General features: G+C 45.4%; 1 protein-coding gene across 2 annotated transcripts in view; it reads right to left on the bottom strand.

Annotated features, from left to right (window-relative positions):
• Window positions 1-9,120, bottom strand: part of MACROD2 (mono-ADP ribosylhydrolase 2) — an 893,250-nt gene extending 884,130 nt beyond the window's left edge. For both annotated transcript variants that reach the window (XM_040612354.1, XM_040612355.1), the window contains exons 1-2: window positions 8,860-9,120; window positions 4,244-4,360 (exon numbers count right to left, since the gene is read on the bottom strand). In XM_040612354.1, coding sequence (XP_040468288.1) covers window positions 4,244-4,360; window positions 8,860-8,905 — 163 coding nt within the window. In that variant the 5' untranslated portion in view covers window positions 8,906-9,120. The remainder of the gene's footprint in view (window positions 1-4,243; window positions 4,361-8,859) is intronic.
• Window positions 9,121-13,268: the final 4,148 nt, after the last annotated feature.

Raw genomic sequence — 13,268 nt, 5'->3', positions numbered from 1 at the left:
TATATAATAAATAGCATTGAAATACAGACATACAAAATCCAGAGCTTCAGAAAACAAGTCCATTATTCTCATATTCTCAGAAAGCATCTCTACTTCAAAGTACGTAACAGAACAGATGAGATGTGTCTACCTTTGGTCTATCTGAAGGATAAGAAGTGGGAGGAATGACGGATTACAGTATATACGTACTATCCAGCCCTGTATGACAGGTTCATTCTTTGTTCCCAAAGTGGACAATTCTTCGTTTCCTTAATAAATGCAGTTAAACCAAAGAAAGCTTCTATTTACAGAGCTACTTCAAGAACAAGAATTTTTTTCCCTTCCTATCATCTCCTCTTACATGAAAGAGGACCACTTGTCAATAACAGCAGTGGAAGGAAAAGGGGCAGTGTTACGATACTTCATCTCCGAGGTCCACTTGTGCATCCTGGCAAGTTGTATGCCAAAACCCAGAGGTGTTGGCAACGTAGTCCTGCTGGAAATGCACATATCCACGTCAGCTTGCTTCCCTCGGTGCAGAGCAGGAGGCATTGGGCTTAGTCCCTGCATTCCACATTGTGCTGCAACACCCCACCTCCTCCCCCCACAAAAAAAAAAAAAACCAAAACTATCAGAAATATTGACCAAGTTCCATGTCAACATACACAGAAGCTTAATTTCTTATGACTAGTTCTGTCTACATGAGAACTGCAAAACCTGTAGGTTTTTGGTTTAGTCACAAAAGAGCAAAACAAAAACAAAACCTATACACAGCTGCTCTCAACTTCCAAATGTGTTCAAACACCTTTGCTGCTGTAAGAAAAGACAAAGCTGCCATTGAGGATTCCCTAACTTAACTCCTCAGAAGCCTTTAAACTGTTACACATCACTCTGTTACAGACTTCCAGCCTTGCTCAAATTTACCTTAACATCAACTTACTCCAAGCTTTGCTGGTTTTCTTCAGAACTTAGTTCTGAACGCAAACTTCATACCAAAGGGTGGAGGAGGAAGGGTGGGGAAGAAATATTTTCCTCCCCAAACTAAGGCATGTTCTCCAAACTTGTCAATAAGGAGCATGCAAATATATCATGGGGGTCAGGTTGGCTCCTTCACAATCTGTAGTTTATAGGACATGTCGATTTCAGTAGTTCTGCACAGAGCTTTTTCAATACTCTTTTGTTAAACTTCCTTATAACAAAACGCATACCTAACTGGAATCTCCTAACACCCTCCAGTGTGGTAAAAATGGGTACCATAAAGCTTTTGCATTGTTCACGCACTTTCCTCCTAACAGTCAGTACAAAAACTTGTGCAGTACTGAAGACTCTTAATCTCCAGTTGAGTATTTACAGGGAGTATTGCCAGCCCAGATGCTCTCCCCTTCTTACTCCAGCAGCTGATTGATTGCACCTGCTTCACTTTATTTGTTCTTGGTTGCTTTCTTGATTTCTCCTCATCACTCTTCCTGAACAGCCACTCCACACTTTACTAATCAATCTGTCATTTTTTTCACTGTATACAGTGCTGGAAGTAAATGGTAAAGAACCCTTTCCACTTTCCCGATCAGTTTCTGTTCTGGCTTGTCAAGCCTGCAGAGGATTTCCCCACCACCACCACCACCCTTCAAGACCTCTTTAGTTTGTCACTGCCAATAGCAGCCTTTCACTTGAAGAAAATATCAGAACTTGGCATGGCATTGCCAAGTCATCACCAATTTTGTTGTACCTGGAGCTTCACTTGCTCTCTCCAGAGTCTCATTTAGGTGGTACCAGTTGCCCTCCATATGTACCAGTACACAGAGCAGACATTAACATCAGCAAGAAGACTTAAATTCTAATTTTTTGACATTTCAGCTCAGAAATACAATTCTTACACACTCTCTATACCTTCAGAGTGAGGTCAATGTTTAAGGGAAAGTCTGAAGCAACTGCAGTAACAGTTACATTAATATACATATTTAATTGCACTGATCAGTTGAAATGTGGAAGCATTTCAGCAGTCTAATCTTCTAGAAGTTCACTATTCCACATGGCTTATTTACAACAAATACATCAAAGAAAACAAGTGACTATGGATATTTTCTCCTGAATGTACAATATAACAAAAGCTTCAAGTAGCAGAGAAGTGTTTCAGTGCAACTTCTGCCTTCCAGCATTTTTTGCAGTGTACTGGTTACTAACAGAAAGAACACAAGAGCAGCTACAAGAAAATAAATTCACCACTGCTGTGATTCAATATCCACATGTTAGACTCCGACATTTTGCTTATGTGAAGTGTAACAGCAATCACAACGTAAATCCACACTTTGCCACGTTCAGCAGCCCAAGTAGTAAGACCTGTGAATTTTAGCGTATTATACAGAACCTGAGAGTAGTTAGAATAAAAACATCCTTTAGGCTAGAACAGATAGAGAGTTGTAGAAGAATGGCTGCAGAAGCGTGGCCTTAGAGTCTCTGAAGATCTGCACAATCCAGGCCTGGTATTAGAATAGGCCTGTAATCAGAATTGTACTGAAGTTGCTGTGCTGAAGTTAACAAGAAAGGTAGCCTTGAGCTATTCTTGAATCCTGAGACCAAGCAATTATATTGTGCCAACAGGCCGTGGCTGTAACAAGCTACAGCTGCTGGGAAAGCACGTGCAGGGCCAAGAAAGATAGGGACCGGTATGGGAAAATAGGGAGTAACAAACTACAAGGCTAAAGCACAGCAACACAATTAGCTACATGGATAATAGAATGCTCATTTTAGTCATGATAATTAGGGGTGTGAGAACTGCGCGTGTTTAGAGACTACTAACCAATTATATTTCTGCTTTACAAATATGCATGTGTATCGGTTCTATGTAAGTAGTGTTAGAAACTAATAAAGTTGAGCAAGACGCATAACTCATATTGAGCATCTTCTTGACTCTGGCGAACCCTTCTTCCAACAGAGAGTCTCCCAATTAAACTGTCCGATATACTGCATATCCCCATGTACCACAGGCCGCCAAAACGAAGTTCAGAGAAGTCCGATAATCTTTTTTACTTTTACGCACCCTTTGTCTTCTAGCTGGACAGGCTTCTTTGTGTTGTAAGATACAAAAGGCATATTCTAATGGGAGAAAGAGGTCTATGGGTACAGTTGTAGTAAAACTACTTATCAGTGTTGAAGAGCTCAGGAACCTCTGACATATTTTCACTCCAAAATTCATTAAAGATGCTTTTAAGGGTATATGCTACCTTTAGATGTTTATGATAGTGGCATCTGGAAATCTGTCAGATTGTGCTAGGCATTACAGCCTTCCCATTTTACTAAAAAACAGTTGTTTAGTTCCAGGCCACATCTCACCTGAAGTATTATCATAAAGACCCTGTTCACCTGCAGTCACAAGATTACGCAGCACACCTGTTGACACAGGCCAGTATTTGCCCTTAATGATAACAAAAGGGTCAGAATACTAGTCCTATATCTGCAGAAGCAGCAAACACTTTAGGTCTCCTAGTTAGATCCTCCTCCAAAAATCACAAGCTTCAGCCAAGTAGGATAACAAGAACTAAAAAGACAAAAGGAGGATGAAACCAGCTCAGAAGTTTCTTCCGCACCCCCATGTGGATGAAAAAGAACGAGGCACTGTTAGAGAATTCTTTGTTGTACATAATCCTGTAAGTGAATCGGGTTCTCATTTTTGGTCAGTCTTCACTGCAAGTATTTAAACAACTCTACCAGTGATCATAACTGTGATAACGCTGCAAATGCTAAGAGAAGGGGAGTTAATCCAGGCTGATGTTCCTCAACCCAAGAAAGCAGGCAGGACCATAAAAGAGGCTTCAAATCCAATCTTCTCCCATTTCTGGATTTTCAGAAAACACCACAACTTGCGCACTTCCCCTCTACTTTTCAGCCACCTACAAAAACAACACTATTTTGCCCAGATTCCCCGTATCATTCTGCTCACTAAGTTTCAAAGACAAAGTTCTTTAGGCATGGCTGACTGCTGAAATATCTGAAAAGACTCGTGCAGAGAACAGCTATTTTACACACTTAATGCTATCAGCGTATTATGACTGTATGGGGATATCTACAAAATCAGTAGACACCAGTGAGGCTTTAAGAAGTTCTGTTGGTGGTTTTTTTCCCCCTGCCCCCAAAGTGCTCTTGTCCCCATGTCAGGCTGCCACTGTCAGTAACAACATGGGTTCTGAGTCTTGGCCCTCCTAAAAGTCACTTCAGACTGAGAAAATAGAATTGTCCGTATTTAAAACTATTCCCCTGTTTTACTTACCATCAGTTTCGCTCTTATTTTTTAAGTCTTCCATCCATGTTGGAATATTTTTCAACGCAACATAATCCCTTAAGTACTCCTTGCGTCTTTCTTCCAAGGTCATCTTCAGCAAACGCTCTGTTTAGGGGAAGAGAAATAAAAAAAGTTTTGCAAGCTTTCATATATTCTTGCACATTAGCCAAGTAGCAACCAATTCAGTGTCCTTGATGCAATTAAATGCCATCTGAAAGAACCAAGCACAGATGTTTCAATGAGTTACAAGTAATAGGAGCTAAACACGGTGCATCTAAACAACTGCATGAGCCTATTTCTGGATATCCCAGTTCAGCAAAAAGAAATGCCTCTTCAACACACTCTTGGCTGTCCAGACTTCCTCCCCACATCACTACTGTGCCTCTTCTCGTCACTTGAATTCAAGAATCAGAGAACTAACATCAAATTTATTAAGTAGAGTTTTCTTACTTTATAGAATTTTCAGGTAGAGTCTATTCTGTAGGTTCTGCGTTTGTAAACCAGAACCCTATTACCAAAAAAAAAAAAAGTTAGGAAGACCAAAACTGAGACATCTTTACTGAAATTAGTTTAAGAGTGCCAGCAAGTACAGGCAGGGAGCTGGCACAAAATTAACAAAGCACTACTACATTACAAAAGGAATTAGAGCAAAAGCAAATGTTATGTCACTTTCTAGATGGCTAGAGTAATAAGAAAGGCATTTCTGTTTGTTTGGGGTTTTTTGTTCTGCAAACAATGTAATCTTCAGCATGAGAAAATTTCTGTCATTTGCTTTAGACACATCCAGGGGCATTTAATCCCATTTGGGGGAAAAAAAAAAAAAAAAAAATCACCAGCTGTAGAAAATACTAGGGTATCTGTCAGACACCCAACAGTACACTGTAGAAGCAAGTTTGAAAACTTTGGCTGAACATAATCCCAAGTGCTAGGAAAGTTCACTGCCATCCACTGGCTACACACATTTCTAAAAAGCAGACCAAGACCAGCTTGAACTGCAACTGCAGGATTGAAAGTGCTATGAAATGGTACCTGGGTTTAAAGTGAAAGGCATGGGTTAAGCTTTAGGGATTTTTATTTGAGCATTAGTATGACACACTGTTACCCCACTGAAACACATATGGATGGTTATTTTCTCCTGAGAAAGTCACCACTTTTTTCAGACATTTTGTGATAAGTAAAGCCTCCAAGACTGTACAATTATGATGGCTACTGCCAACTTCACTATTCTTCAGACCTTGCTATAAATGGACTAAGTCCTAAGATAATAAAAAACCCAAAAACAAACATCCCAATGACCCAACACTGCATGCTGCTGCTTCAGCAAGACCCTGTACCTGACTTCTGCAGCCACGTCCTCTTCTCCCTCCCCACCACATCAGTGCTCAGTATTAGTTCAGACCAAGATGCAGAGCTTTTCCCCTTCAAAAAGGGTGTGGAAGGAACACAACCCAAACTGTCAAGCATATCACAATGCCTGTACACTAATCAAGTTTTGGGGTCTGTCTTTACCAGTAAGACTGGACTACTATTACCATAATAGTAAGTTTTTCCTGGCACACTATTCAGTAATAAATGCTCTTTGATAATTCAAGAGTTTTTACAGATTAGGGGAGGACTAGGCTTGTATTATTTGCCTTTGGCATAAAGGACTAGATGGACATGAAAAGAATATTTTCATCTTGAGTTGAAGGAGCAGTGAGTGGACTGAACATGGAAACTGCTTCTCAGATCAAACCTTAAAAAAAAAAAATCACTTTCAGTGGGTTTGGATTCGATTGGGTTTTTTTCAAAACAAGGTCTTCTAATTATGCAGGCTGCAATCAGCACGTTCTAGTAATGGTAGGTTTTGAGCACAGGCTCCCTTACCAAAATAAGTTTATTTAAATATTTTTGACAGTATTAATGATTTCTTAAGTTGACAAAAACATTCATCTCCTATTTTTCAGGCCTGGTATCTTAATTGGGTATTTACAAATGCAAAAATTAAAACTAGTGTGATCAGGATCATCATTATGCACAACAGATATGCACTTAACTCCGTTACTTGATCTTCAAGCATACAAAACACCAAGTACCTAATGTGCACATTAGACTTACTACAGAAAGGCAAATCCGAAAGTGTGTGAGCGTGCCTTGGAGGGACTGACAAGCACAGGAAGTTTGACTGCCTTTTGCTGAAGAGGTTACAGACCCAGTTCTGTGCCTTCAAAATGCATGTTCCTCTCCTATAGGAGGGTTTCATAAAACTTTGCTCTTGCGAGTCAGCAGCGAGAACCAAGTCTTAATTACAGACAAACCTCCCCAGAAAATGCTTCCGACAGCCTTAGCTGTAAGTACGGTTTTCTGCCTGTCGCTCTATGAAGTGCCTTTGAAAGACTGCAGGCAGACCAGTCCTGTATCTAAGACTCTGAAATCAACTCCAGTCCCACCCCTACTCTGTTTCAGCTGTCCTCAAGCAAGATCCACTCTGGGAGAACACGGACCAACCCTTAATTACCAAAAAAGTAATTAAGAAAAGCAAGCGTATTGTCAGTGGGTTTGAACTCAATATTTAGCAATCAGTGCTTTTTCTTTTTAAAATCTACTTCAGAATCTAAAAGGCTGAGAATGACTACACTCAGAGCTTCATGGGAAGAGTTGAGCCAGCGAGCACACACACCCACTTTACAGGGGTCCAGGAGTATCTGCAAAAGACAAAGGCAGACCTAACAAAAGATTTGATTTCAAAAGTATAATCTGGGTAGGAAGGAAAGAAGTTTGGCTTCTGTACTTTTCCTCTCTAGTAAAGGAGATAACTGGTAAGAACAGTTACACAGGGCTACAACACCAACCATGAACACAGAAGTTTTTTCTGCCCTCCTCACTCAAAATACTTAAGGCCAGCATCATCGGCATGGTGCTGGAAAGCAGTTCCTGGCGCAAAGACTGGCAAATGCAGTTCATTCTCACTAGGCAAAAAAGACACCACAGTCCTGACCAGATAGCACTCACAAACACGCTCCCCTGGATAGAAAAATCTCATCAGCAGTCGTGAGCTCTGGTTTGCATTCAGTAACATCACTGTACTGATGGAGACTGCTATCCTCACAGCTGACTAAGCCAACAAATGCATGCCTGCAGCTTGGGTTTCCAGCTTACCCTCCAGACTCTCCTCACTGAGGGTTCAAGTTCACACGTCAGGCTATGAATTCACACAGACAGCAGCAGAGCTAGAAGAGACAAGCGCAAGTAACAGGAACACTCACCAGAGCCTACCAGAAACCTTTCCCCATCTACCCCCAGCACAAAACCAGCATGTTTTGAAGATAACGGCACACACCATTAAGGACTTGGCATAGGGAAAATCAGTTATAGTTGATCATACATAAGCAATGCCTGAGAAGACTGAACTGTATCTTCTCTGTTGAAAACAAAATCTTAAAACATCTTGTAGAAATTTGTTGCCTCACTGTAACTACAGAAACATGCTTTGTAAGAAAAAAAGTATACGACATAACTCACTTCATTTGAGAGGAGTTTGTCAGGAGCAGCTAACCTACAGAGGGATCAGTTTATTTCTGTTTTAACAGTTTTGCCTTAGAAACACGCACTTCATTTCTGACACAGACAAAAGGGATGAATCCCATCCTTCAGGCTAGTCTTCTGCTTTCTTGGCTTGAAACACATACAGAGTCACAGGGGCGATGGAAAAAAAGAAAGAAAACTTGAAATAGAACCCATTGATCAGTTTATTTTCCTCTCCTTGTATGTTTCTAGATTATTTGTAAACATACCAGGCAGGAAGCCATTTCCTTCTAGGCAACGTAAATACTCTACTTCCACTCTGTCGATTTCTCTTTAATTTCTACACCGCTCTCCACGTGATGAATACAAAGTATCTAAGTGGCAAGGTCCACATAAAACGCTTATCCCACGGTTTTCATGCTCTGGAGTTTGGCACTGGGGTTTTACAGAGTCTCTGCACATGGTGGGGGTGCTTAAAAACAGTATTTCTGATGGCAGGAGGGGTGCGCTCGGAGATCCCCCACACCCCCGGCGTGTCACCCCGGGTGATCGACACCGGGAGCTGAACGCAAGTGCACGGCACCAGTGACACCAACAAACCGCATTTTCCCTGGAAAACATATGCATGAAAACGAGTAAAGGCACGTTTCGACGGCATGTGCTTAACTTTTCGGCCTGAAACGCCTCCGCAAGGTGACCCGGGGGCGGGCAGCCCTGAGGGAGAGGGGCTGCTCCCCGCCCCCCCCCCCCGCGCCCCCTCAGCCCCAGGGCCCCGCTCCCCGCCCGCAAAGTTACTCAGCGATAACCCAGGCGGGGGAAGCCCCTCCGGACCCCACCTGAAACACCCCCGGATCCCGGAGGGCTGCCGAGGGGCGGGGGGGCACCCCGGGCGTGCGGGGTTTGGGGGTATTCCGGGGGGGAGAGGGCAGGGGCCAGGGCGGAGAGCGCTGCGCCCCCTCCCCCACCGCGCCGCCTCAGCCCGGCGGCGGGCACCCCCCGGCGGGGCGGCGGCTCTGAGGGACGGGACCCACCCCCCGCGCGGGCCAACGCGGAGGCAAAGGCGGGAGAAGCGGGCCCGGGCCCGGGAAGGGCGGCAGTACCTTTCTCCTCCCGCCAGAGCTTTTTCCGCTTGTTGCCGGGGTACATGGTGGTGTGGCTGGCAGCGGCTTTGAGCTGCAGGTTCCCCAGGCTCACGAGGGGGTGGACGAGACGCCGCGCCAGAGCCGACCGCTACCGACGCCGCGCGCCGCTGTCTGCTGCTGCTGCTGCTGCTGCTGCTCCCCGCCGGCTCCGGCTCCGCGCCCGCCGCACGGCTCCGCACAGCGCCCGTCAGCTGGGTCACGCCTCGCTCTAACCCGACACCCCCGCAGCGCCCGCCCCCCTCCCCGCCGCCCGTTGGCTCCGGCAGACGCCGCTCAGCAGCCCCCTGCTCCGCCCGCCGCCGCCGCCGGCGGACCGGGCCCGGCGGATGCACCGGCCAGGAGGGGCGTGAGCGCGGCGGAGGGGCGGACGGCGGCACTGGGGGGCTTGGGAGACGTGGGGGGGACGTGGGGGGCCGCCGGAGAGGGCAGGTGTGGGGGGTGCTTGGGTGCGACAGTGGCCGCTGTGCGCGGCGGTGGGGACGGCGCGGCGCTCGGTGCCCCCGCGGGGAGGAAGCTGGCGGGCACCCCCAGCCCCGGCCCGCCGCGCCCCCCGGCCCGCCTCCTCCGCGGGGGCGGGGCACAGCGCCCTCTGCTTCCGGGTTGCCGGCCGTTACCGAGCGCGCCGCCGATTGGCCGGGAGGGCGGGAGCCGTTGCTAAGCGACGGCGTCGGGGCCCGGTGGGGATGCGGCCTGCGGGCCGGGGCCGGCACAGCACACCCACCGCGCCTGTTCCCGCCCGGCCCGGCCCGGCGCTGCGGCCTTCGCCCGGCGCTCCCCTGTCGCTCCCCTGTCGCTCCCCTGTCGCTCCCCTGTCGCTCCCCTGTCGCTCCCCTGTCGCTCCCCTGTCGCTCCCCTGTCGCTCCCCTGTCGTGCTTGTGCGGGCCGCGCCGGCACTTGGGAGCGCGGCCGGCCCCGGCGCCCCCGGGACGAGGCGGGAAACAGCTGCCCGGGTCGGCTTCAAAATGGGTGCTGCAGCCCTGGCCGCCGCAGTGACGTTGCGGGGAGCGGGGGCTCCGCGCCGGGGTGCGGGCTTCCACCGCCCCGCACGGCAGCCGTGACCCGCCTCCAGCCAGGCCAACGGCCCCCTGGGGACCGACGGGCGAGGGAAGGCCTCCCCGCCTCCCTCGCTCACCACTCCCCTTATTCCTTGCGGAGATTACTTTCATCTCAATAAACATGCCAGCCCCCGTGGACTAAGTAACTAACTAAATACAAAAGCTTCCCTGCAGCTGTCGGAACCTCCGCGCTTGTGGCCACCCCGAGGTGGCCCTTCCTTCACAAGCGGGTGACCGCACTTGTGGCCCTTCCTCATGCAGGTGACAGGATTTGGCCCTGGAAGACAGCGGGTGCTGGTGCTCAACCTGGAGCATCACAGGAGCCAGGGCGGCACTGGGCATCCTCACAGCCTTCGTCTGCATCATAATGTTCATGGACCAATACAACCTTACCTATAAATAGCAGTTTCTCAATGGGATGTAGATGCCTGGTTGAAGTCAAGCATATGAAGGTGTCCACATCTGCTCACATGAAAAATGTACCATTTCAGCAAAATCATCCAGAGAGTATCTTCTGTAGGCCTTCAGGTGGAGAACCGGCTTTTCTTTGGTGGTACACCATTGCTTGACCTGTAACGAAGAAAGGTGAGGCACAACATAGCGACGTTTCAACTAATTTTCTTGTAGTTTCAGATTAAAAACCCAAATTAGCACCTCTCCTATTACCATTAATCTTGAGTCACGGTACAATTCCTTACAGAAAAATCCTTAGTCTTATCACACTCTGAGGAAGCACTCAGAGCTTACTGTTTAATCAGTTCAAAATCAGACTAGGATTCCTCTTTACAAAGCACATTAAAAATATTTGTATTATATCATCCCCTAAGGGTCTGTTATTATCTTCTGTCTTTACTTGATTTCCTCACCTTGCCCAGGCGATGTGCTTTGGTAGCTCGAGCACAGTTCTCTCATCTTGATAAAAAAAATGAGAGAGAAGCCAACAGGTAAACAGGCATTAAGAAAAGAGATCTTCGTTTAAATCATGCTTGCTGGCATGATGTGTGAACCCATATCCTAGATCACTGCATATTTACCAAGCTACTGAATATTCTAGTGTCCTGTGGGATCTGTTCCACATTTGATAAATCAATGTTTATTGGACCAGAAGGGGAGAGAGAAAATGTAACCCTCTTCCTGTAAAGGCCATCTGCGTGCGTTTTTCAGTTTCATTTGTAAAAGCAGCTACAAGAGCCATAATTTTGGAAAATATGTAAAGGAAGTACTTACTTAAAGGATAAAAATTATGAAACCTGATGTTTACATCAGGACCAAAATGGAAAACCACATAAAAGATGGGAATAAAACTTTCTTCACCTTTAAAATAGAAATGTTGAAATGTTCCAATTCCAGTAAGAAAATCATAACCGCATTTTACTTCACCCCCCACCAGCTGCTGGTGTTACCATTGATTCCACTGAAGCAGTAAGAAATTACTACACTGACTTCAATATGTATGAGCATGACCTCTCCTTTGCTTCTTATACTTGTTGATTCGAGAGGCCTTAAACCAGAGAAGTGATCGGCAGTTTCGCATGCAGTGGGAAAATTTATCTAAAAAGCGGCAATTCAGTACTTGGATGAAAACCAACCAGGCTGCAAAATAGGAGGTTATTTTTCTGAGAAAACCGTAGCGAGCTGTATACATGGCAGGCTAAAGCAATGCTCAGAAGGCTTAAAAATGTTCTGTTGAAACAGTGAGCATGAAAATGAAACTGATAGGAGATGGGTATTTTGTCTAACGATGTGGGTATACTGAGTCCATCCAAGGCCTGGTGTACGCACTGGTGAAATCCTACAGAGGCAGGCAGGAAAAGCAGGAAATGTCCAAAAATAGTGTTTGAGAGATACATAACCTGGGCAGAATATAGGTTTCTAATAGCTGTAAAATGAACATTTGACATAAGGATGAAGTAATGACTGGTTAGAGTTCCCGTTAGAGATATAATAGGAAACATAAATTAATACAAGAGTGAATACTACACTACATAAGTGAATAAATGTACCAAAGAAGAGCTAGAGCTTTGATTTAAACTGCTAGGTCATGCAACCAAAGTGGCATTAAGGCACCCACACGCAGCACTCCGATCGCCATCAACCGTCTTGACCAAACTAAAGGCAGCGTCATGACAGATCCCACGCTGAGCCTATAGCGGAGGAAAGCTATAGGAAAAGGACTTGGGCCCCTTAAGGAGGGAGGTTGTGGCTGCTGGATGAGCGGTGGCTCCAGGGGGGTCAGTTGTGGTGTGGGATACATGGCACACCAAAAGAGAGGAGGGAGAGGGTTGGTCTAAGACAGTTCTAAAGGAAGGATAAAAACGGCGGTTGCTGGAGAAGTGGAAAGACTGGAATGGAAGTCAGCTCTTCCTGATCCTGATAGTCTTAAAAATCTTTGGAAAACTCTGTGCAAAAGAGGGAAGGGCACTCAGGCGTGGCAAGCTGATGCCACCTCCACGAACATGACATGATGCACGGCCAGGGCCTGCGTTTGTGGACGTTGACCCAAGGGCAGCAAAAGTGCGTGGTTTCACAAGAAAAGCCTCAGTGTTTAACATGGAGAGAATCTATATCTTCCTCCTCACAGAGGCAACTGTCAGAAGCCGCTGCCCCATAAAACAGTTTAAAATACGCCTGTGAGTATGTTCAATTCAAAGGTCATGTAACATAAGTTACCTGGAGTAAATTCTTACTTCCTTATACTTAAAAAAGCATGTTTATACAGATCATCAAACTCTTCCATTCACAGTAAATGCTATCCCAAAAAAGTCTGTTTGTTTCTTTGGTGGATTTTGGGGGGGTTGGGGTTGCATTTTTTTCTTTGTTATTGAATAATGTGCAGAAATGATTGTATGGCCATTTTTACATAATTTTTCACATTTTATAATTTAATTTTCTTTATTTTATAAAAATCTAAACCAACAAAATAGTACACAAACTGTAAACAGAATCCATAAATAAACTATTTTTTCAATCTTTTTACCTAAAAGATTTTTTATCTAACACAAAATATTTGAGTTTTTCTCCTCCCTCATTTTGGTGGTTTTTGTTTTTTTTAAACAAACAAACAAACAAACAAACAAAAAACTAGGAACTGTCCTGATTATGAATTCATTTCAAGAGCTTCTTGTACTGCTACAAATTTAAATGCTGTGGCATTAAAAAAATTAAAGAAAAATGAAAATGACAGCAGGAAGTCCGTTTAGTCAGTGACTTAGCAGGAAGTCCGTGGAAAACAGTCATTTATTTCATCAGTATTTACACTGTTTATTCAACTTTTCATTGAATAGAGTGGAAAAGGTAAAGGTGAAATTAAGA

This window comes from Falco naumanni, chromosome 12 (genome assembly GCF_017639655.2).
Source record: "Falco naumanni isolate bFalNau1 chromosome 12, bFalNau1.pat, whole genome shotgun sequence".
NCBI lineage: Eukaryota > Metazoa > Chordata > Aves > Falconiformes > Falconidae > Falco > Falco naumanni.
The sequence above is the reverse complement of the archived record's forward strand: the minus strand, read 5'-3'. Positions and strand labels throughout refer to the sequence as shown.